A 25,936-nucleotide genomic window follows, 5' to 3' on the forward strand; every position below is an offset into this window, starting at 1 on the left:
TTGGACATGAATTTAAAAAGTTGAGCCCAACTGTGCTAGGCTTGCCAAACCCAAGTGGCTGCCAGTACTTGAGACACAAAGATATTGTGTATGCAGACAACAGTTGTACTATAATTAACATTTTCCCATCTGTAACCCTAAAAACATCACTGAAAACCGTCCATTGTCTGTCCAGACAAAATTCTAGACCTGCGATAGTCAAGAATTTAAAAGATAATACATTCATATTCATATATCATCCTTTGATATAAGTCTTAAATACAAGTGCTCGAAGGAAACAATTTATGTGGAAAAAAATAATAGCAAAGAATATTATGTATTTTTGAGACAGTTCTAAATAGAAATATTTATTAATACTCTGATGAAGCAACATCCTAATGTAACAGAAAAGAAGATACAGTATTGCAAATTCTCTTTAAAACAATTTAGGATTGTGCTAAAAAAACAGATAATATATTCTCTTCCATACATGCATAGTGATCCTATAGCTTTGCACAGCTGCACTAGACGTTTCCAGTTATTTCTCCTTAAAGACAGGCCTGACTTATCCAGTCAAACTTGTTCTTTCCTTTCATAATGCTGTTTATCTGTCAATTTGACTTTTACATCCTTTGCTTGCCGCCTTCTCAGGAAGCTTACTCATTTCTTAACCTGAAGAGGAATTACCAGTTGTAGCTTTGCACGCTGAACACCATTGCTTATATTCTAGTTATTTCCAACACAGGCAGACAGCTTTACCCAGATGAAAAATTCTCTGATCCAGCAAACTTTAATTTAACAATAAAAATCACTTTAATGGCTGGAAAGAATGCTTCATGAAGGAACCTTGTAACATGCTACGAAATTACCACAGCCTGTCCCCAAGCAAGAGACAGCACAAAGCCAGGCTGTGCCAAGGACATTCTGTGGGCTGCTTCCGGCGCGTGTATGTGGCACCGAATAAAGGCCCCCGTGCGCGAGGGCTGCGGCCAGACGGTGGGCTGCACGCCGAGTGGGTGCCGTGCCTCCGTCCCCCTCGCACGGCACGCTCCGCCTGCATCCCTCCTTCCCTTGTCATGGGGCTCTCCCAGGAAGCCAAGCTCATTCCCTTGCACGAGCATGCGAAACTAAAGACCATTCAACCCCCTAAGGGTAACATGTACAAAAATACATAAAATAGCGCAAGCAACGTGAGCCGTCGCTAGCGAGGGAGCATCATGTACAAAATCCAAAGAGAAAAAGTTGCTGCAGCAAGAGGCAAGATGCACCTGATTTTTCAAGAGGCTGTCCTGCTGTCTGCTCTTCGAGTCACGTAATGTGTTGCTGTTTGTGTCCATGAGTCAGTCTGGACATCAAGTGACGGGGGAAAAGCTCAAGGGCTGTTGATGGTACAGGGGAGGGTAGCAGTGTTGCCTTCTGGTCTGAGTCTCTTAGGTACATCTGAGTCACTCTCTTAGCTTACCTCCAAAATACTGGAAATTATAAAATACTTTTTAGAAATCAAAAGTGTATCTACTAATTTTTAGGTGTAAATCAGGATTTCCAAGTATCTGAAACTCACAAGAGCAGTTACAGCCCGGTGCCCATCAAGGATGCATATGTCTAAGGAAGTTCCTTTCTAGGCTGACTTTTCCATTCACAACAACCTGGAATTCACAGGGACACCTGAAACTCTCTTCTGGATTGGCTCTGAAAATTACACATAACACACATTATAGCTACGCTAACTGTATATTTGGCCATGCTTCATACTGAATAGCATCTTTTTTTAAAGACAGTAATTTATGAGACGTCAGATGAATCATATCTTTTTCAGATCAGACTTTTGTTCCACCTGCTCACCTTTCCAGTACACAGTGTAAGAGATTCACACAGGAAAGATCGAGCTTTTCCAGCAAATTTGCATTGTTATTTTAAAAAAAAATCTGGCAGTAAAATTTATGGAGACTCTTGCAAAAACTGCTCTGTACACCTTGTTCTTTATGGCAATTTGAAATTAGGAAAGACCTGGAGTACAACTCAACAGTGAAGCATACCCAGACTGCATCTTTGCTAGACAAGAGATAAAGTAAAAAAATAACAGTCTTTCCCTGAAATTTAAGTGCCATTGGAACTTTTTTTAGGTAAAACAGCTTGTTGACTCTTTCCAATCAGCTTAACTTCTAAAAACTATTAGAAGCAAATATCATACAACCGCCATCACCAAATCTGCAGTACAAGCCGTACATCACAAGAAAAGCTGATGTTTTCCTCTGGACTGGATTAGACATTGTTTATCAAGGTACTGTAATTGAAGAAAAAAAACCCCTGCCTTCAAAGCTAGCAAGTTAGTTTGTCAATTTTTCACACTAGAAAGATGAAAAACTAAGGGTTTTTCAATTGTAAACATATGATCGTGCCAACATCTTCTGTTAACTGAATGTTAGCTTCAAAACTAAAATTCATAAACTCCTTGTTTATAGCACTAGAGTTCTTTTCCTAGTACCATGCTTGTGTACCACCACCACACAGATGCATCAGGTCTGTCTTTTAAATCTTTTAACTTCTACACCAAGTAGCAGCCACGCCAAGCATGTCATTACTAAGGCACTTGATTGCTAGGAGGAAGGGGGAAGGGAGACAATTTCTAATCTTGGAATTTCCTTAATTTATACAAAAGAAAGAGTGCAGAATGGTCCATTTTCTGTGTGACTTGTGCCAATCTGAAAATAATGGCATGTTTTGCACAAACAGGGCAGTCACAGGCAGTTGTATTCCAGGGATGAGCACTAAGTGGCGACAAGCAACATTATCTACAGTAACACACTTCAAACATTTAATTTGTTCTTTACTGAAAAACTCTTAAAAAATGCTGACTTCACATCTCCCAACAGATGCCTGAAAGTTTTGTAGGGACAACCAGCACAAAACCTCCCTGAAACTTTTATTTTATCCTTATTTATTGTTTGAAGGACCCTAGATAAATTTAAGTAAAGTTCACCAGAGGTTTTCTAACTCTTCTTCCTCATCATCATCATCATCTGACTATACCCTTTTTCTCCATAGACAGAAATATGTGATTGCACATAAATAGTTACAATGCGTATTTTCTGTGCTACTAAGCTAAAAAACTCTCCCGGTTCCTCAGCTTGACGATCACCTTTCAAGAGAGCTTTATAAATGAAATAAGACTAAAAAAACCCCTCATCTTTCATTTAACAGGATAACGTCAAGAGTGGCTGAAGGATGCCCTGGGTTGAGGAAGCCCTTAGAAGGAGTCACCAGTCCGGAATTCCCAACCAGCCATGAGAAAACCCTGTTCTGGGCAATTCTGACAAGCCCCTGAAAAGTGCAGTTTCCCACTGACAGAGCTCAGACAACAGCCTGATCCTCTGCCTACGATTTTTTTTCTCTTCCTTAGACATAACACATTTGTCCCACTAAATACTGCCTTCTGCCTCTTCCTCTTAGGAGTTTACAAATGATTTTGCAACAAAAGAATTTCACCACAATGTCCAAGGTGGTACCGCTGCAATAATTCAGGCTAGCATGCATCATATGATCTGCTGCCAGAACCGTACCTAGCAGAGCTAGTAAAAAGATCAGAAAAATAAAATAAACAGCAAGATAAATACTCTGCATTATGTTTAACAGACTCAGAGAACTCTCCTAATGTTAACATCTGTCTGCAGGGATAGGGACGATGCCAATTCCACAAATGCCTGTAATTTGAGTTGGAACTTGGAAGACACCCAGAACCATGGTCTCAGAGCAACATTTCATCAGACACAATTTTAGGATGCATAACTCTTTTTATACAGTAAAACTGAAAACAAATGGTTGTCTGCATGCCAGTGGCATTTCTTGAAAATCTTAATCATTTGCCTATTGAGAAAACAATAGTCCTGAAGAACCCGACACCATTTAGGACTTCAGCAGATTATGCTGCATATAATCATTAAGATTTTAACATACAAATAATAATCAGAAATCAAAGAAATCTGACAAGTCTCTTGTATTTTACTTATGTAATTTTCAGACCGCCTAACAAGAAATCTCCTAAAACCCCTGACATCTACTTTCTACAAAAGCTTTTACTGAATCCCAGCAGAGACCCAGACTAACCATTAAGCTCTCTACACAACTGATCTCCAACAGCCCCCATACAGTTAACGACTATCATTTCTTCTTCATGAACCCCAGCAGCTACATGGCTAAAATCTCAATCTGCATGTCCTGTCACACATCAAGAAACATTTAACAATACCCTGCATACTACATCTTGAAATATAGCTGACAGAAAACAGCAACTGAAAGCTATAGAAATAGATCTAAACTTTCAAAGTTTATTGCTCTCATAAAACACGAGGGAGGACATGCTGGACCGTACTTGAGGGTCCAGCAGTAAGTGCTTACAGTAAATCACAGAAGGTGGCCAAAAAGTAATATTCAAGAAGGGCCAAAATAGTGCCCACAGTAGCCTACATAGTACCTTAAAACCAAGTCTAGCCTCAGTGAAACTCTTTATAGAAGTTGGAGATATTTTTCTTAATTTTTTTCCTGAAGAGTTACCAGGACTATAGCCATCTTAATAAATTATCTTCTTCAGCTTAATGAAGAGAGAATGGCAAGATATAGCTGCTTGAGGTGGTTCAATGACTTCAAATAAAACAAACTTTCCTACACCATTTTTGCAAAGCAGCTCACATCATTCCCTTTATTTTCATCCAGTTATATTTCCAAATTTTGTTTGGGACAGGCAGCTGAAATGTCTGAATGCAAAGAGTCATCTCCAGCTTTTGAAACCAGACAAAAAAATAATTAAAAAAAAAAAAAAATCAAACAACAAACCACCAACAACAAATTGAATCAGACTTACCCTTTTGAAGAGGACATCAGTGATGTTATTAAGTAATAACATTCAGAACAATGCTATCTTAATAATTTTCCTACATCTTGTAAATGACAAAGGTAACAAAAACTTTTTTTTAAAAAGTCTCATTTTCATTACTCTTTAATATTCTATTAATAAAAAGAATTTTGCTAATATTGTATCAGCTCACATATGTTTACAGCACACTTTGTGTGCCTTGAGTCCATCACATAGTTAAATTGAACTGAATTTTAACCTATCAGCAGACACACCATTTACAAAACTGAAAATCTTTTTCTATCTTATCAGTACATCTCATTTCTGCATCAACAGTTCTGATATTTTGTTTTGCTTTCTTTTTTTCATTCCCATGTAATCACAAATCGCCATCACCTGTTATGGCCTCTCATCAGTTCTGTTAAACTTATATCTACTTATTTCATTTGCTTCCATAAGTTACTCCCACGTGGTCCTTCACCAAAATATCTTTGATCCTGACATCCCTGTCTCCTGTGCTGACACTCAGCCATTTTCTTCACCAGAGCCAAATGGTTTTGGCTTTTTCCTACACAAACAAGTCACATCAACAATGTCCCTTTGACTGACTGGCAATTATTAAACAAGTCTGGTGATATATTTTGGCACTGGCATCTCAGCTGTTGACTATATTATCTGTCCTACATCAGAAGAGAAAAGGGAAAAGTAGTTCCATGCACAAAATAGATCTGCTAGTGCAAGACCACCTTTACAGTCAACAGGCGACATGTTTTGTCCCAGACACGAGGCCGACTTCTGTGGAGGCACAAATGATGCATCTTACCCTACCTTTTGTGATAATAGCTATATTTATGGCTCATTCCCTCTCTTCTGTTCTGCCTGTCAAACTGCTGAGGAGGCAGATAGCTAGCAGTTACTATTTCAGAAAGAATGGAAGCCAACAAAAACAAACACTATCTGTTGCTGTCTTCTGAGTATGAAGAGTTGGAAATGCCTAATTTATCTTGAAATAAAGTCTGCCATCAGTTTGGTCTATAGATATTCATGCATGCTGTCCAGAATAAGCATTTCCAGATATTCTTTTCTGCCCTCTTTTATAGATCCCCTTGTGCTGAAAAGTGAAGTAAGAAGAAATGAAATGGACTGACAGAACTGCTGGTAACATCGGTACACAGCTCGTTTTTTCTAATGTCAGCTGAAACCGAGACTTAAATCCTGTATCACCATTTATGATCTTTCTGCTGAAGCCCTCTCCTCTTCAACTTCTCAGGTCTTAAAAATCACTGCTGATATGCTCTTTGGTAAATGTGAAAATCTGAAGCACCACCTGGCTTAATCACATTTTCCATGGTCTAATGAAATAGAATATTTCACAAAAGAAATATTCAAAAATAGCATATTTCATAAAAATAAAGGAACAGTCTCAGAAAAAGAATACCTTATATTCCTAGGCAAAATGGCAAAGTGTAAGGGATGACAATGGATCAAAAGTAAGAGACAACTGCTGAGGTTTTCTCATGCACTAAGCCGTAGAATGGCATTTCTCAAAGATAGAAAGAGTTTGTTTATTAAGAGGTTGACTTAAGTTCAAAAGCAAGTTTTAGTCTCTGTAGAAGCCTCCTGAGCCACACAGCAACATGTCAGATGCAGAGGAAGGCAAGTGAAGTGCAAACTGAGTATGAATTCATGTTAACTAACTTAAGAACCTATACTGGATATTTCAATACCTAAGCTAGTCTAAACTCTTTTTATAGTCAACAGACAAAAAAAATAGTTTTAAAAGATAGTTTTAAAAAAAAGAAAGTTTCAAAATACAATTAATCTGACCAATTTCAGACAGCTAGTCTACAAGAAGCAGCATCTGCTCCTCTTCATAAAATTAGCCTAGGATGATTAGCTTAGGTTCAGATGACTCTCAAGGTCCACGTCTCTTTCTTGGTCATTCTGAGCTTACCTGGTTTGGTGTTGGGGCCCCAAATTCTCAAGACTAATAATTCAAACACAAGGTTCTAATTGTCCATTCCACTGAATCTTAAGTATGGGAAAGATAAAAGACAACAGGCAAAAATACTGCTGCCTAAGTGGATATACTAGAAAAGTCTAGATTTGTGTTTACTACACAGGCAACATAGAAAGGCTGGATAGTTCCAAGAAGATTACAAACAATAATCTTGAGTATTTTATGATAGCGTAAGAGGACTTTAAACAGAGGCAATATAGGATGATGGTGGATGTGAGTCTGGCATTAAAATATATAATAATGTGTTATTTTACATAACATACATATTAAAAAGATAGTATGAAACTGAAAGTTTCCTTTAACTTAATTGTACTAGAACAATTGGATGAGTTTTAAAACTTGCAGTAACCTTTTGTTGTACAATGACAACAATAAGCCTCCAGTGAAAAATAAAAAGACTTTGCTCTGTTGTTTTTTTATTTATTTAAAAAGGACTCTAAGTATTTTTGCTACTGAAAGGAAATGTAGATCATGATATTTTTCACCCCCATATTAGGGCAAAAGGAGAGGAGCATTATAATAGTAGTAAGGTAAACACAGAATGCCTTTCTACTATTACAGTAAAGAACAAAGACCATTATAAGTGAATGCAGCATTAAGCAAAATTCTGATAGCATACATATGAAACTGAGAAAAATATTTAAAGAGAATAAAAGTTTAAAAGCCAAACCCATTTATATTTGAGTTTTATTGGTAAAACTGCTGGTACTCCTAGTTGCTGAGCTATGCATAAGAAAATATGAGAAAAGCATCTAAATGAAAACAAGGGAGTTGATGTAATACATTCCCTGGAAACACCATGGTAAAGAATAGCAAACAATCTTCTACATTTGCAAGTAAGCAACAGCTCTAAATATGGTGGGAAATGCTATTCCCCTTTGTACACAATTATTTCATAAAAGGGGGAGGCAATGTTTTGTACTTCAGCTCTCTTGTTTGTGGCATGCTTTAGGATGCACGAGACATTTATACCGTCTTCTACTGAAGGTTTAATACAACCAAGGAAATACATAGTAAGGCAGGAGATACAGAAGAAATAGTAATTAAAAGAAAATAATTGCAGAAGACTATGGACAAAATAGAAGACAATCTCAAAGGTTCTTCAAAAGGCAGTATTTAAAAGACTGAAACACACTGGAAATCTCAGTATCTTACGTAAATTTAGTCTCAAGATTCCCTCTCTGGAACCCCATCTCAACAACACGCTGCAGCCACTTCAGGCAAGGGTTTTAGTCCATAGAAGGTAAAAACCCTGCCTGACTAAAGCCATATGCAGTTTTGAGGATATACTTCGAAGTATAAATTAGGAAATTTATTATTTGCGTATTCAGTAAAAAATTAACATTTGGTTCTTAAATTTTTAACTGCAGAAGTGAATTCTGAAATATAGCGACATTCACTATTAAACCCAACAAAATAATCGTGTGCAACACACCATCAGCAAATTACTTTCTGATTTCTTGCGAGAAAATCATGATGCAAGAGGTCTCTTTGAATGTTACTGAGCTGTGATTTTTAAGGCTACCTAACAGATAACGTTAACTGCTAACATTGGTTTCCTTGGCATTCGCTCAAAGCTGAGGTCCACCTTTGGACTTTGAACTCTTACTGGCTCAAGGAGAAAAGCCAACAGTGAAGAATGAGCCACTTTCCTCTCATTAGACTAAAGACAGCAACTGTTTGTCTAGTAAGGTTTTATGTCCTTTTCTGTTTTTCTCGCAGTTATGATCTGTTACTCTCCATGAGCATTGCTTGATGCATCTTGCCAGTGAGCGTGCCTACACACATCACATCATTGATACGTTTGGGAAAAGAGAGTCTGTGAAAATTGGTCATAGCTCCCAGAATAAATCTGGACAGAAGGCAAAGAAACATACGGAGAAAAAAAAGCACAGACAAAAGTCAGATGCAAGGTACCATGCAGACTGACACATTTAACAAGATTAAAACAAGAAACGCCATTTCCAAATAAATGGTTTCCCCTCATCCAGATCATTGATAAAGATATTAAACAAGACCAGTCCCAGTACTGAGCCCTGGGGAACGCAACTTGTGACTGGCCGCCAACTGGATTCAACTCCGTTCCCGACAACTCTCTGGGCTTCACTGTCCAGCCAGTTCTTTACCCAGCAAAGAGTAAACCTGTCTTAGCCACGAGCCACCAGTTTCTCCAGGAGAATGCTGTGAGAGACCCTGTCAAAGGCTTTACTAAAGTCCAGGTAGACAACATCCACAGCCTTTCCCTCATCCACTAGGCGGGTCACCTGGTCATAGAAGGAGCTCAGGTTGGTCAGGCAGGACCTGCCTTTCATGAACCCATTCTGGCTGGGCCTGATCCCTTGGTTGTCCTTCATATGCCCTGTGAGCACCCTCCATGATCTTCCCTGGCACGGAGGTCAGGCTGACAGGCCTGTAGTTCCCGGGATCCTCCTTCTGGCCCTTCTTGTAGATGGGTGTCACATTGGCAAGCCTCCAGTCATCTGGGACCTCCCCTGTTAACCAGGACTGCTCATAAATGATGGAGAGTGGCTTGGCAAGCTCCTCTGCCAGCTCTCTCAGTACTCTCGGGTGAATTCCATCAGGCCCCATAGACTTGTGGGTGTCCAGGTGGCTTAGCAGGTCCTTAACTGCTTCATCCTGGATTATGAGGAGTACATTGTGCTCTCCATCCCCGTCTTCCAGCTCAGGGGGCTGAATACCCTGCGGATACCTGGTCTGGCTATTAAAGACTGAGGCAAAGAAGGCATTAAGCACTTCAGCCTTGTCCTCATCCTTGGTGACAATGTTCCCCTCCACACCCATTAAGGGACGGAGATTCTCCTTGCCTCTCTTTTTGTTGTTAATATATTTGTAAAAACATTTTTTGTTGTCCCTTATGACTGTGGCCAGATTGAGCTCTAGCTGGGATTTTGCCTTTCTAATTTTCTCTCTACATGACCTAATGAGATACTTGTACTCTTCTTGAGTTTTATTCACCAGAAATGAAGGAACGTTCTAAAATTCTGACGGATGATCAAGTTTGGGTTTTTTTCTTACTTCAGTTAACAGCAAATAATGTAGTTTGAAATATTAGATTTCCAAATAAAATCTGTGGCAAAACTGTAATTATTAAGTATTCCCATGCTTCTGCTTGCTCACTATAGTAATCTGTATGTAAGGCTCCATGACAGTCCATACAACCCAGGGTTTACCTCACCAGCTCAGCAACAAGCAAACACAATCAGACAGAAACTCCTGATCCGCAGAGAAAAAGTACTGAGGTGTGAGACATCCAAAGTGATGGAATCAGCTTTAGGATTTAAATGATAGTCCTCCTCCAGCAAATATATAAATAAAATGCAAAACCAGTCTATCACACTATTTATCAGTGGTTTTAGAACAATCCCATGGATGTGAATCCTTGGAGTACAGGAGGTTTGGGCTCAGGTTTGTAGTGGATTCCAACAGAGAGAACATATTTGATGTATTACTCTAAGGAAAAAAAAAAGTTTATCATATCCTGTGAAGTACTCACCTCATGTCTACAAAAACAAGAAAACTATTCAGGCTATGGAAATATTAATGAGACAAAAACAGTAGTGATAACATACAGCTTATAAAGGACAACACGAAATTTTAATACACATGAAGAAAATACAGAGATTATGATATGTATAAAAGCCCAAAGAAGACCTGAGAGATGTTAGCATTTGCCAATGATATGCTTCTAACATGCAACAGATAAAGCATTAATATCTAGCTAAAAATCCTCTGTAATAATAAAAATAATATAAATAAACCAAAAGCTGCTCTGTAATAAGAAAAATACCACTCTGTTTGAGTATTTAAATTGCAGGTGTTTTGCTTCAGGTTTTTATCAATTACCTTTTCAGTATATATACTTCATGACTGCATAATTAATTATGTCCTTCACTGAATATGCCACCTAAAAACTATTACCCAGAATCTGGAGCATTTTTGGCAGCAATTGAACTTTGAAATTAAAAACCAGGTGCTTCATGATAAGTAGTAAATATTTTTTGTCACCGTATTACACTCATTTTAAAATAATTGTACCTTCAATAGCATGTATAAAAACCTGTGCAAACTATCCTCTCACTCTGATAGGGTTTAACAATTTTGATCAATATTTCCTTCTAAGAGTAAACTAGGCTTGTCAAACTATTGCCTTGGATATACAATACACCACAAGATCACATACATAGATGTTTACTTTTCAATTTATTTCAAGTTTCCCTTGAAGCAAGCTTATTTAATGTAATTTCTTGTCTGTTGCCTAAAGCCTGTGATTTCATTTACTCTTCCTCATCTGTTTTATTACTTTCTATGTGCTCTACTGACCATCCAACCTGGTGAGCTTACAAGATTAAATACCTGAGAAATAGAAAGCTAGGAATTTGTGGAACAGACTAATGTAAAATAATATTTTTGGACAGAAAAAGCGAGCTACAAATTAGTCAAAAGACAGAGTTCGACATATGTCAGTAACAAATCAGCAGTGTACAGCAGAAACATATTCAAACGGTAAATTTAAATTTTTTATTACACTTACAAATTTTTGACACATCTGAGTCAAAACAACTTTCAAAACTTTCAAGTCGTGACTATATTACCAGACATGTTGTGACTGTTCACTAAGAGAACATTATAGAGCAAGAAAAGGAAAGCTCTCAAAAAAATTACTGAAACACATCAGCTGTTGGATACTTGTGATCCACTCAAGCACGTCATCCAACAGCCCTTGCACTGAGGGGAAATGGTGGCTCTCATAAGTATCATCCCTTCCCCAGGTCATTCTTCAGGTTTGCAAGTGTAATCTGGACATTGGCACAGTTTCAGGTGTCCCTGTTATTTTGATACAGCATGTTTAGGAGCAATGGGCAATGCCATATTTATTTTAGAGTCATCTTCTGAAACACACTGGAAAGATGACGCTAAACCCCCCCAGGTTGCACTTGTCCATTCTCTCCTCCAATGCATATTCAGTCTACTCCAAATAACTGAATAGATTTAAAAGGAGATTACAAATTCCTGCAAATTAAAAAAATGTGGGGTTTTTTCTTCTGCACAATGGGCTAGACAGAATTCTAATTCAGAAATTATTTTCCTTTTCAGTACTTCTGAACACTGAGAAGAGAAAAGGAAAAATGACTCATGACATTGACTCTAGGAAAAGTAATATCCTACCACAATATTTTCTAGCCAACTGAAAGGGGGAAAGAGGAGGAAAAAGGAATATTCATGTATTTTCTCCTTTGTTCAAGTGCTGGCAGTGTCCTTCCAGGGAAGGATCTAGCAGCAAGATCTAAGGGTGAAAAAAAATTCCACTTGTAAAATAGAACTAAATTTGTGAAAGAGAATGCAATTATCTCCTACCAGAATGGCATGGAGACACAGTAGCCGAATCATAAAAAAAACCACAGAAGATTTACTCTATCAATAATTTTGCAAATTTTCATGCCTGGATTTCAGCATCATAGAGCCACAGCATTACCTTTGAGCACCTTATCTGGCCTGACTGTTTTGTGGAACATGGAAAAAAGCCTCTCTCAGTCAACAAGGTTAACTTGGTCAGTGACATTTTAACATAGCTAAATGAAAAGCTGTGTATCTAGAAACCTCCTCTTTTGATCACACATAGTGTCATTTGTATTTCAGAAATACTCAAAACTACTAGGGAACACACTGGAGAATATAACCCAGAAATGAGATCCCCATATATGCACCAGATATAAAAATAGATCCTTTTTATATAGACAGGAACAATCTCTATTCATAGAATTCAGGAGATGCTACTACTATTTTACAGTAAAGCTATCACTGAAATGCTGCCTCTAGTTCTAGCAACCATCATTCAAGGGAAAGGCAAAAGGACCTTTTTAAATTTAGAGAGCATAACTATTCCATAATACATTCATTACACAAAAAACTGTGTAAAAGTGCCACTCATCTACATACAAATGCCAGTTGTGACTGCCTTTTTAGAAATCCCTACAGATGTACACAATTCACATGACTTGTTTGATACGTTTATATCTATAGATTGAGAAGATACGAACTTGCAGGTTTCCTCTATACTGAGCTTTCTTCTGTCCCAGTTTCTATTTTGGTTGGAATACGAATAATAAAAGCAAGTTTGTTTCTATTTTCTCAACAGTTTCCATTTGCAAATTCATAGGTAGATATTTTTCAAGAACATGAAACTTGGAAGGCTGGTACCAGCTCTTATTACAATTGGAAGTAATTTGGGGACATGCAGAAAGCTAATGAGCACAAGTTGAAGAACTGAGCTTGAAGTTGCACCTCAGTTTTCTGGTTTCAGTCTTCCACCACAGATGGCTGTCATTCCTCCGGAGGAGTCAGAACTGCCAGCCCAGTCATGCTCATTGACCTATTTAGGGCAACTGTGAGAACTGCCACATTCCTGCATTTAAATGTTTGTAGTAAGTTAAGGGAAAAAAATATTCCAAAGCAAGCATGCAGCAAATAACTTGAAATAGCAGCCCACAAGTCCCTGAAGGGTGGCAGATGAAGGACGAGCTGCCCTAGCAGCTGCCCCTGCATATTTCTCTCTCTTGCGCACTGTTCAGTGCTTAAATGCCTGTATTTGGCAGTTATACGAATAAAGAAAGGCTTCAGAAACACATTTGCAAAAAGTGAACGGACCGTCATGATTCATTTTCATGGCATATATATATGACCAGCCAACTATTTAACTGTCTACCAAGCGCAAGAGAAGGTTTGCAGGTCCAGCTTCTTTGAAGCCAACACAGGTGCATCTGGAGTGACTTCTGACACCTGAGCAATCCTGATGGCTGGCGTGTGGCCACTGCCCCAGCACTCAGAGCACCAAGATGTCTTCTGCTAAAAGCTGCCTATGTAAAAAGTTCTTACAATACCAGCTGTCTTGGCTTTTCCGCATTGTGTGGAAGTACTATTTAAAAGAGTGGAATGCTTTCTACCTCAGCTGAAATTTATGGTAAATTGTTTATATTCTTAACACACAATCTTTCCAAAGCTCCCACAACTGGTCAGTACCAGTGTTGAATTTACTCATGAGATCACACTCTGGCAGCCCTGAACTTGTCAGAGCTTCTCTTGTAAGGTACCAGATAAACACAGTTTTCAATCCTCTGTTATGCATCCATTATTAGATAAAGATTTTTATGGTCAGAAGAAACCCTTTCACCACTGATTTAACTTCTATATAATGAATGCCATCAGTCTTCCTACATTTCATTCCTGCTCCAGCTGGATAATAGTACTTTAACTAAACCATGTCTCACCTATGACCCTTAGACACCAAAAATATTGCCTCCAAGTCATTGATAAAGATACTAAACATCACAGAGCTGAAAAAAAATCCTGAAATACCATCAAACCACAACTGTGTTATTATTGCTTACAGAAATATATGTTTTAAATTACATTTTCTCCAGTAACACAGGAGGCCTGCTTTTTTTTTTTCATTGGTCCAGTTTCTTAAAAGGAACAGTATGAATTCAAATGTGTTATTGAAGGTAAAAAATAAAAGTTAACCAAAAATCTAATTTTTTCATAATTCTTGATTAGTCAAACTTTCTGATTGTACTCAATTCTTTGTCTCAGGTTACAGCAACCAGGACCATTGTGTTTTAAGTAAGAGCCTTGAAAAAAAGTACTTCCTCCCCACCCAGCTCAGCATGGTCCGGAAAGCTTTTACCAGAGTTTTTTTCAAAAGAACTGGCCAAAGCATTATTTGGACATTCTGATTTAAGGATCTTGTCAAGTTTTTAAAGCTTTTGTTTAACATATTCATTTGCTGTTAACAAAATGGAAAATGAAACTTCTCACCAAGATAGGTAAAACTGATATTTTAAAAATATCTACCATATTTATATTGACGATATAATACTTGCACAAGTACCACCTTTAAGGTAAAGCATCAGGAACGACAGAAAATCTCATTCTTGTTTGTAATTAATATGGATTAAGTTTCTTCTCTTTTGTGTCTTTCGCTTTTTTACTGCCTGTAAACCCAGTTTTTTAACTTGGTTTCTATTATTGGGTTTTGCTGGTTTGGGTTTTTTTTAAACTGACAGTTTTCACACCCCTGTAAGCTAGGCTGATTTTTAAGCAACAGGCTTGCCTCAACATTTGTTTACTTTCTGAGGGTTTAATAACATGTTTTAAGCATCAAACAATTGTCTTTCGCATTTTAATGTTTAAATATCTTCCCTTGATTCAGCTTAGTTGTTTCTATCATCCTTAAACCATCCCACTTACAGTGCTGAGTACATGTGTTTCAAGTAGGTCTCCATTAAGTTGTAGTTGCTTGTACCTTGACAACCATTCTTTTTTCCTCCGCAATCTGTGTCTTTAACCATTTCAAGGTGATTAACATAGACCTCTATAACATTAGATAAAAGCCCAGAACCCGGAGATCACATCACCTTAGGATTTCCAACAACACACTCTTATCAGTACTGAGACTAGTACTTGAGTATGTTTTACTTGGATTGAAATCCCACCTGAGAAGTACCATCCTCATAACCTGGAAAATACATGGCTACTGGGTAAGGCACAACTTTTAGTGAGATTGTCACGGTCCGTAGTAAATAACTAATAGTACTCCAAATAATGTTTTAAATGCTTTGGAGAAAAATGTCCTATCAGCAATTACTTGCCTTCAATTTGTCAATGACTTACGAAACAGGCATATTATTTTTGGCAGTGGTCAACCTCACTTCTTTTGGACACTCAGTCCCACACTGATTATATGGAGTAATTTACTAGATTGGTCACGCACGTCTTTCTACTAAGTCAATTTTTACTCATAAGTAAGCAGTTTCCATTCCTCTTGCTTATTATCCAGACAACTGTATAAAAATGCTTTATTTGCCTCTCTTCTCTTTCCTTGGTTTTATGAGTAGCATGATAATACCCCAGCTAAAAATACCTCTGCTAAAACTAACAGTAATAAGATTTTTAATAACCATCAGAAATTGAGTGAGTTGCTCCTCAGAGTTACTGGTTTGGATCCTATACACAACAAAACAATACAGGATGAGAATTTGTGAAGTTTTTCTTGCAATCTGCTTTGGAGTAAGATTTAATCTTTCTGGAGAATTTGCAGGTTCTGCACAACCACATTTCAGTTGCCAAAAATACATATTTTAAAACGTATTTTAAAGCACTGAGGCCCCCACAGAAAGGGAAAAGGAACTAATCTAAATGGAAAACATCTGCACATTTCAAAAAACATGTTCAGCATAATTATTATTTATATGTGCTCAAGTTATGACAGTGATTTCTATTGTGTCTTATTATGGAAAATCCTGGCCAGAATAAGAAAATATAGCATAAAAATACAGTTATTTGTCCAAGAGGTTTAGATTTTAAGATAAGGAATTGCAGTGCAATTCCACAGCAGCTTGACCTAATATAACCAGCTTAGCCAGCAAAATGTGATAGCTTTTCGGTCATTTCAGTTCTCTGCAGTGGCTCACCACCTGGTCACACAAACACCAGCGTTAGGGAAGGAACAGGGATGTGCTGCTGGGGGAGAGCACGGGTGTTAGAGGGAAGAAATTAAGGGAGCTGGTGCCCCAGGACCTCTGACTCTGACTACAGTAGCTAGGGAACTGCACCCAAGCTCCAGTTAATGAATATCACCAGGCCCATGCAGTCTCTTCAGACAAGGGGTACACGAGTAGAGTCCTACCTGTTCATAATCCTACAGCAGAATTCAGAGGTCTCCTTCCCACTTACAACTGTTAGAGAAATGCTTAAACAATAGAGCAACCAGTCCCCGCTAGAAAAACCCACCAAACATCTACATTTTGAAGTGTAGTCTGGCTCAACCCTGAATGAGCAATTGTGCTGCCTCTAGAGTTGACCGTAACCCAACCAAGACTCACAGCCTTGACTTCTCCCAGGCTGCTGACTTCTCCCCCTGCAAAAACCCAGAGCATAAACAGCACTGATCCATAAGCCAATATAATTCCTTGCATCTGCTACAGCACTAGAACAAAACAACAAAAATAACTCTTTACTCCCATTGATTCTAACTTACTTTAAGGTCTCTTGTACCAGTAAATTTAGCTGGGGATTTGACTGTCAGGCAGCGCGTGCATGGAAAAAAAGCACCCCGACAGAAGCAGTCCCATCCTCCACTGCTAACCACCATGCTGGCTGGGGACTAAAACACACTCAGCCTCTCATTGCACTGTATAGCTAAACTGAAGCAGTTCATAATATAGTCCCAAAATAAGAAGCCATATCCCAAAGCGAAACAACAAAATACATCCAGAGCAGCACAGACATAGCTCACATAATTTGTATGCAGCTTGTAATACTTTAGGTTTGCCACGCTTTCATACACATTGAATTCATTGTTTGGTCACAAGAACAATGACATGAAAGTTGAGCTACTGGTATGGGTATGCTTTTTTTGCTACTTGTGTGTGTATATATATATGTTTGATATATTTCAAGGAAATAATATGCTGTGAAAAATTAAAAATGACAGTGAAACTCAGGCATAAAAGCAAAATGTAAAGACTACTGCAGCATCAGAAGTAGCTGATGCAATTAAGTATCTAGAAACATTCAATAATAGATTAGATAACTGGCTCAGCTGCTCAAACCAGGAATAAAAATATTTTATAGCTAATGAGACTTGTATGTGATTTGATATGGCTATGTGCTACAGTGTTCAGATACATCTCACAAGTAAGTCTGTCCATTTGCAGAAGGGGGTTCTTGAGGGATAAAGAGAGAGCAGCAGTCTGTCTCTCAGTTCAGTAATGCTTTCATGATGTATTGTCTAAATTATCCCTGCAGGGCAGGGGTGGAGGTGTGTGTATAAAGTTGAAGATGCACACACCCACCCCAACAACCTAGAAGTCCCAATTAATTTAATGGTACGAGAATGCCCTATTTAGCTATAATAGACATAAATCTCTGATACATTTATCATGCATAAGTTTTAAACACTTCTAGTATAATAATATTTATATTATAACATTTGTTTAATTCTGCTAAACCATAATGATATTTATGATATATGATATTTATTTATGGTGATATTTAATTTGACATCATTTAGAGTCACTAAATCAAGTATTCACAGCTCAGGCTATAGCTTCAAGCTGTCCACCAAAATGAGGGGCACAGTCAAAATTCACATCTGAAATCACTGCAGAGGAATTCTGCAGCAGAATTGGAGAAAGAATGCTGCCTTAAATTGTATTTTTAACTCTATTGTCCTCCTCTTCTTGAGATCTAATTTCCCATACCACTTTTTAACATGCCCGATGTATGCAGCGCATTTTTACAGCAACAGTGTCCTTAATTACTTGAGCCTTAAGAAACAGTCTACACTGTGTATTAGGATGAGACTTTTTCCACAGAACTTTTTAGTTTGCACACAATCAAAGCCAGTATCATAACAAAGAAAAACAACTTTTTACAATTCAACTTTTATATAGTTCCCTTCAGCTAATACTACACATCAGAAAAGTATTTACCTCATTATCTGTTCCCACATCCAACATCACGGGTAGACACTCATGAGGTTTTACTCCTCCACATGCTGTATAAAGTGCCAGTTTGCCAACTGGGATGCCCATTCCATAACAGCCAAGGTCTCCAAGACCAAGAATACGTTCTCCATCTGTCACCACAATAGCCTGGAGGAAGAAATGAAAGCACTGTAAAAATCGCTTCTTTGCTTGTATGTACTAAGTACTCCATTACCTTCCTACCATCATGTTTTAATTTTTATGTAAAAATTCTAACAGGTACAAACAAATCAATAGTATAACAAAGGCCCAGAATTGTTTTATTGTATTTCACTGTGGTTTTGTTACTATTTTAGACTCTTGCTTAACTGTAAATGGGACTTTCATATAAAACTTTTAAGAATACACGAGAGGTATTTAGTAGTACATTACAAGGGAACTGGTATTGTTCCCTATTATGTTTTTCTGTCGACAGTATGAAAACAGAATAGGAAGGGAAAGGAAGTCATCCAGAAAAAAAGAAGAACCCCATGGTTGTCATGGCTGTTTTCAGCCTCTCCTGCTGGCCTTTGAGAGAGCCGTCTATAGCCACCTGGTTCTTACCCTTCAAAGATGTACATATTCCTCCCTTGAGCAAATAACACACTCCATCATACTTATACATATGAGGAAGTATGTGTTTTCATTGATAGGATACAGGAACTCAGTAAACCCCCAAAACTGCGCTGAAAAGGAAGATTTTCGTAGTAAAGGACAGAAGTGCTCAGTATAGCAAGCAGCTGACAACACAATAATTTTCTCGACATACTCTGTGACAAGCCATTTTAGTCGGAATTTAATATTTCTTGTGAGAGAGCTCATCACGTATCATAGGTGGAGAATATTCACCCAAACACCAGACCAGGTTGCCAAGAGATCTTGTGGAGTCTCCACCCTTGGAGATACTCAAAATCCAACTGGACTGAACAGGAGGATGAACTAGATGATCTCCAGAGGTGCATTCCTATCTCAACCACTTTGTGATTCCCCGCAATGCAGAAAAAGCATTCAGGGTTTTTTTGATGCATAAAATTCAATGCAGTTGACCAATTAATCAGTAAAGGATGTCTATAGCTAAACAAGTAAGGCCTCAAACAGGCCTTACTTTGAGGCTGTTCCAGCCTCAAACTTTGGCTGTAACAGCATTGTTTCTATTTTACTGAAATCTAATTGATAAAATCCTTACAAAAATATCTTAACCAAGTCACTCTGGGTGCAAACCAGTGTCAGGCTTGTCACACAACTAAACCTGAACTTACCTTGACGATATTTTCTGGCCAGGATTTAAGCATTGTAGCAATGTGTCCCCGGTCATGGATAGTAATAAAAAGACCTCTGCAAGTAAAAACATACTTTTCATATAAACAGGCAATTAAATAATTGAGTATAAATCAATTAAATAATAAATTAACTCTACGCAAACGTGTTTCCAACATACATAGATTCAGTTCAATAATAAGTGCTCAATTTTGTATGAACGAGTAAATCAAATGTCTGCATTTAGCAGAAGTCAAAGAACATGTAACTCAGTAAAAGCTTCACCGAGCAGTGAGAACCTGCAGGAATCATTTCTGAAAATTGCTAAGTTTGATTTTAAAGCTCCCTGAGCACTTTATTTGTTTAAACATGTTCGTTAATTGTCCCAGACCACAAAACATGTTCATCGTATGACAGTGATCATTAGTGCCCCAGCAGTCCTAAGGTTTATAAACAAGAATAAGCCAAAGTTTTAATCTCTGAACAAAACCTCAAATAAGCCATATATTATCATTACATAAAATAAATCAAGAGCATTCAGTTATGTTTTTAGAAAACAGTCTGCTTATGTAGTTAGATTGCCCCTGTGACACCTACAAAAGTGGGAAATGATCTTCTATATGTGAAAATCTCTTTGATGTAAAAGTGTGTAGCACATCCTACAGCACCTTGTAAGCATACCACTTTTTCCTTTGAAGAGTATTTGTAAATTGGCCTTTAGTTCCATCAATACAGAAGAGTATAAAACAAAATGACAAAAAAGTGCAATTCTCATTTCATTTTTTATTTATTATAGAAGCAAAATCAGTATAGTATCTTATCCTATTCTTCAGCATTTTATTCTTCATTTATTTTACTTGACATGCAGCTATACATCCAGGTCCAGTCAGACTTAATTTAATTCCATTTCTTATCTACTTTCCTCATGTGAAATAATAAAAGAAAAATTCTCACACTAAAGTCAATCTCTCAAAAACCATGAAGAAAACATCCGTGAAGAAGTGCATGCCAAAGATGCCTCCTTGTAATTAAACTTTGAACTAGTAAGTATAAGGAGTTGTCTTCTGGAATTACTCTAAAGCATTTCACCCACCTATTATAAAAATTATTAAGTAAAAATTAAAGAAGACTATTGAAAAATAATTCAAATCTAAGTCTACTACAATATGTCCATATTCATAGAAGTGGGTACATGCCCATGTAGGTCTAAATAAAACTAATCACTGAGGGAAATGCTTGTCAGATATGACTGCAAGTACTCCAAGTCAAGCAAAAAACTTCCTGCAGTGTTAAAAAGTATATTAGTCAAGGCACCAAAATTAGTCCAAAAATCATATTTGATTTCATATGTTTATATACTTCGTACATATTGGATTACATATATTTATATATAATCATATGATATATATTTTTATATTGAATTTTATATTTAATTTCTTAAGTGTCTTCTTCCCCTCTGATATAAAAAATATACAATTGAAAACATTTATTATTTTCGACAAAAGGCAGTGTAAGACACATTGCAATTAACCAAAGTATTTCTTAATCTTAAAGCTAATGATTCAGAAAGAGAAACTACAACCTCAAGTAGCTAATTAACTAAAAAAACTATCGTATTCTAAGAGAAAAATATATATGCACTGTATAAAAATAAAAACCAATCAGTCATTCCTGGCTAGATACTTTTAACTGTTTAAATCTCATTTTATGCATTTTCCCCTAGAACTGGGAATTCTCTGATCCTGGCATTCGCAACGAATTCCCCTTCTGCCTCCATTCCCCACGCTCAGAAGAAACACATTATTTGTATTACATCTACCAGTTGTTTCTGAATAAGTAACGCCTGTCAGCAGAAGACTTCCTCTACCCCAATGGAAGCGACAGTCCTTGGGGGCGGGAGGGTTAAAATTTACAGCATTTTTGAAGAAGTTCTGGCATTTACAGCCTACAAGCATTTCTATTTGTGACCCAGCTACCTGAAAAAAGATATCCCTAACTGTGAAACACCATAAAGAAGCAATGCAAAATACATGCTGATGCATCCCTTCTGATGCATTGTATAGTGAGTCATTTTATAAAACATGGTGTAAACTGTTAAATCATAAAATACAGTTATCAAAGTTGCTAGCCTCAGAGACAGCCAACCGTGAGAGGAGCGTGCGAAAGAAAATGGAGAGTGCGGAGGAAAGCTATCTAGAGGCATCAGCCCTCACCTTCTCACCACCCTCCAATTTACACCGACCTAATAGACTCGTGCTAAATGAAGCAAGATTTTGCATTGATTTTCTAAAGAGCTGGAGCCCAGCCCAGTGTGGTTAAATGACCTCTTCCTTGCAAGCTAGGGAGAGAGGTCTCCATGGGATAAATTCCCCGGCAGAGGAAAATAAAGGCAGGGTGGCTGCTCCAGAAGGAATTTTGTTAGAACATTTGTAAAGACCTTTGAATAAGTATTGAGAGCGTATTTCAGAAAGCTGTCCAAACAGGATCACATTCAAACAATAGAAAATAGGGGCTGAAGTGTAAACAGAGTCATGTCGAAAACATTTCACTCCCCTCCTTCTCCCCTTCCCTCCATTCTTTCTGTAGATTAGTAAAACATTTCTGGACACATCGTCCCAACTGAGAAACTATGCTTAGATTTAAGGGCACAGAATAAGAGACAAGAATCTTTTATTCTTTTACCTGAATCTGTTTTCCCCATCTTTCATTTCTTTAGTTAAAGGACTCTTCTCATTTAAAGTATCCTCTGCAAGAAGCTACCCCAGCTTACAACGGTGTCAGCCACAAGAATATTCAACGTACGTTACTGGGATTGAACTTGATGGCAATTCTACCTGCAGGCAACCATCAAAAGGTAGCACGACATGTTTTTTCTTTTCCATGAGGTCATGCTATGTCCAGGAAAAGCACCAACTGCATAAGTTTCTTACAAGTAGGATAGGATGACACAAGCTGACGAGGTAGCCAACTATTTGGCTACCTAGCAGACGTTATAGTTGTTTGTCTGTCACACCACAGCCATGAGGAGAACCTGGAAAGGGGCAAGCTACACAATTTAAATTGGATTAAATTACATATGTATTTCAGTCCAGAAATAAAACAGAATTATCCATTTGCGCATAATGTTAATAATAAGTACTGCCACGTCAGTGACGCACACCCCGCTCTGCCGGACGCAAAGCAAGAGACAGCCCATGCGATGTGCGTGTCTGACACAGCACTTCAGGATGGGGCTGCGACAGCAGATGGACAAGTAACACATTTCAGCACATGGAGAAAGAGGCAAGATACAGGAAACAAATGCTTAAAGATAAGGTTTCATAAAAAAAAGATGAGGAAAAAGATGCTGCTTGTTTTTCAGCATGCACATATTCACATATCTAAATAGAAAAGCGTCTCATGGGGAAGGAGGCTTAAGTTCTCCTGCACACATCTTCAGAGCAGCCCAGGTTGGCAAGCTCGCTGTAAAAGCAAGTGTAGGTTTTACAACACGGTACAGTCCTTTCTATTTGAACTGACATCTCGGTTATACATACGATCTTTTCTTGCAAGGCAACAAATCGAGACCTGTTGAGGCTTGAAAGGCCAATCAGCAAAACTGTGACTTAAAACTGACTTGAAGCTTGCAGCAGCAGATTAGTCTTCAAAGTAACGTGTTCGTTTTGAACCTGGCACAATGCAGACAATGTGGAACTTGTCTGAGCGCATATGCAGAAGGGCTCATCTTCGTTCACTTTGGCCCCAGTGAGACCTCAGTTCAGCACTGTTTTAGGCCAGTCTAGCCAAAGGGAATAGCTCTACTCATGCCCACTTCAGATAACCAGACAGTACAAGGAACTACAGCGGAGAAGTAATTACACAAAGAAGTAACTATGCCTCCTTTCTTCGTGTCACAACGCAACTAAGACCAGAGCCCTGAAGAGTGAGGGGGGACCCCATGCTAGGACATGGGGATCCACTCAACAAAGGGTGGATCTATTTTGGGTCACTGAGCTCACTACACTGTAGCAGATTTTACCAGTTATGTGGAGGTCATTCTACATCACGTAATTGGGCAGTGTTTTATTAGAACTCTGATCTGTGAGAACAAAGTAAACAGAACCAAATGGAGTATTTGTTTATTATGCTACAAGGAAATAATGTTCCACCAGCAATGTATTTCTCTATTTTCTAATAAAGCATAGTTTGGAAAAATGTGTCATAGTAACAGAATAATCCTTTCTTTCCTTTTGTAATAATAACAGAAGGCAATATAACATGTCTCAGAAAATGCCGAACATTTTTTAATGAAAAAAAGTTCAAATTTTTCTCACAACCCTACATGTTCAAAACTGTTATTTGAATTATGAACTGTACACAGAACTGTAATAGAGGTGACTTTGCTTCCCCAGGCAGCCTAAATCAACAAGCTTAAAAATAATAATAATAATAAAAAAATTCAGGGACCAGCCTCAGTTTATTTCTGAAACCTAGACTTTCCCAAACTCCTGCACTTCACAAGAAAGAAGTAAAAATATTTCACTAACCCCTGGTGAAATTCCCTCCTATTTTTGTTAAAATTATAAAAAGCAGTAAAATACAAGCATTGTATTAGAAATTAAGAGTACCTATATCCCCCAAAAGAATGCTCTGCTCTTTTTTCACCAAGAAATAATAACATTTCTCATTGTAACTGTTCAATATGGTCTCCTGTCATCGTATAAAATTTGCTCAAACTTTTAATTACATCTTACCTTACCACGTTCCTTTTCATAGTAACATTCATTCCAAGACCTCAGAGGCCTAATAAATACAACTGATGGGCTGATTTAAGCAATACAGCTGTTCACAGATTTATTTTTTTTTTACCTTTCCCGCTTTACATTCTGAATTTCGTCACTTTACAATGCACAGGTATTTCTTTCAATAAATAAAATAGTTAATGCTGAAATTGCAGCTGCTACTGACCTTCATCCTGAATTCATCAGCATTAAAGAAACCCAGGCTTTACACTTCCTAGATGTTGCATATTCAAACCACAATTAAACAGAAAAGTTTGTAAGAAACAAAGCAAAAACTAAAGCAAAAAACATAAAAAATAGGAACAGGAGCATTAAGAGAACAGTATGTACTGTTAATACCTCTGAGAGCCTGGAGGTGTACATAAGTAACATACAGTTCATAAACCAGGTAAGTGCTAAGAGCATTTGAAAGACAACGGAGAATAAGATACTAACCCAGAAAAGACATAAAAGTTTATAAATACTATGTGTTATTTCATGCTTAGCATATGGTTTCCTAAATGGTTGATTTTATAAATAGTTATTTTTTAGAAGTAAATGCCTTCAAGTATTCTGGAAAACAGATGCTAACATCTGCCAACGCCAGTTAGCTATACTTAAAAGAATAATGGAAGCCTCATTATAGAGTTTTGTAGTGACTCAAAAGCCCTCCTTGGCACAGGGAAATAATTAAAATGAGAAACATACAGTGTAAATGGGAAATGCTAATGTCAAGGGGTCCGAACAGTCAATCTTCAGCTATTAAAGCAAATCAGCATTTAGTCTTATTTCAAGGCTCCCTTCTGAAAACGCTGTTTCATGGCACTATTTATACAGTGCCAGCAGCCTGTGTTAGCACTCTTTCACATGCCCAAGTCCATCACAGAATCACAGAATCATTAAGGTTGGAAAAGACCTTACGATCATCAAGTCCAACCATCAACCCAACACCACCATGCCCACTAAACCATGTCCTGAAGGGCCACATCCACATGTTTTTTGAACACTTCCAGAGATGGCGACTCCACCACCTCCCTGGGCAGCCTCTTCCAATGCTTGACCACCCTCTTGGTGAAGAAATTTTTCCAATATAAACCTTCCCTGGCCCAACTTGAGGCCATTTCCTCTCGTCCTATCACTAGTTACTTGGGAGAAGAGACCAACACCCACCTCACCACAACCCCCTTTCAGGTAGTTGTAGAGAGTGATAAGGTCTCCCCTCAGCCTCCTCTTCTTCAGACTAAACAACCCCAGTACCCTCAGCCGCTCCTCATAAGACTTATGCTCCAGACCCCTCACCAGCTTCGTTGCCCTTCTCTGGACATGCTCCAGCACCTCAACATCCTTTTTGTAGTGAGGGGCCCAAAACTGAACACAATATTCGAGGTGCGGCCTCACCAGTGCCGAGTACAGGGGCACAATCACTTCCCTACTCCTGCTGGCCACACTAGTTCTGATACAGGCCAGGACACTGTTGGCCTTCTTGGCCACCTGGACACGCTGCCGGCTCATGTTCAGCCAGCTGTCA

General features: G+C 38.0%; 1 protein-coding gene across 1 annotated transcript in view; it reads right to left on the reverse strand.

Moving 5' to 3' along the window:
• ME1 (malic enzyme 1) overlaps window positions 1-25,936 on the reverse strand; it is a gene marked incomplete at its 3' end in the record, with an annotated part of 200,940 nt that overhangs the window by 101,089 nt on the left and 73,915 nt on the right. The window contains exons 4-5 of the mRNA XM_081998048.1: window positions 19,651-19,726; window positions 18,359-18,520 (exon numbers count right to left, since the gene is read on the reverse strand). Coding sequence (XP_081854174.1) covers window positions 18,359-18,520; window positions 19,651-19,726 — 238 coding nt within the window. The remainder of the gene's footprint in view (window positions 1-18,358; window positions 18,521-19,650; window positions 19,727-25,936) is intronic.

Source organism: Phaethon aethereus (genome assembly GCF_964289735.1).
Source record: "Phaethon aethereus genome assembly, chromosome: 3".
Classification (NCBI taxonomy): domain Eukaryota; kingdom Metazoa; phylum Chordata; class Aves; order Phaethontiformes; family Phaethontidae; genus Phaethon; species Phaethon aethereus.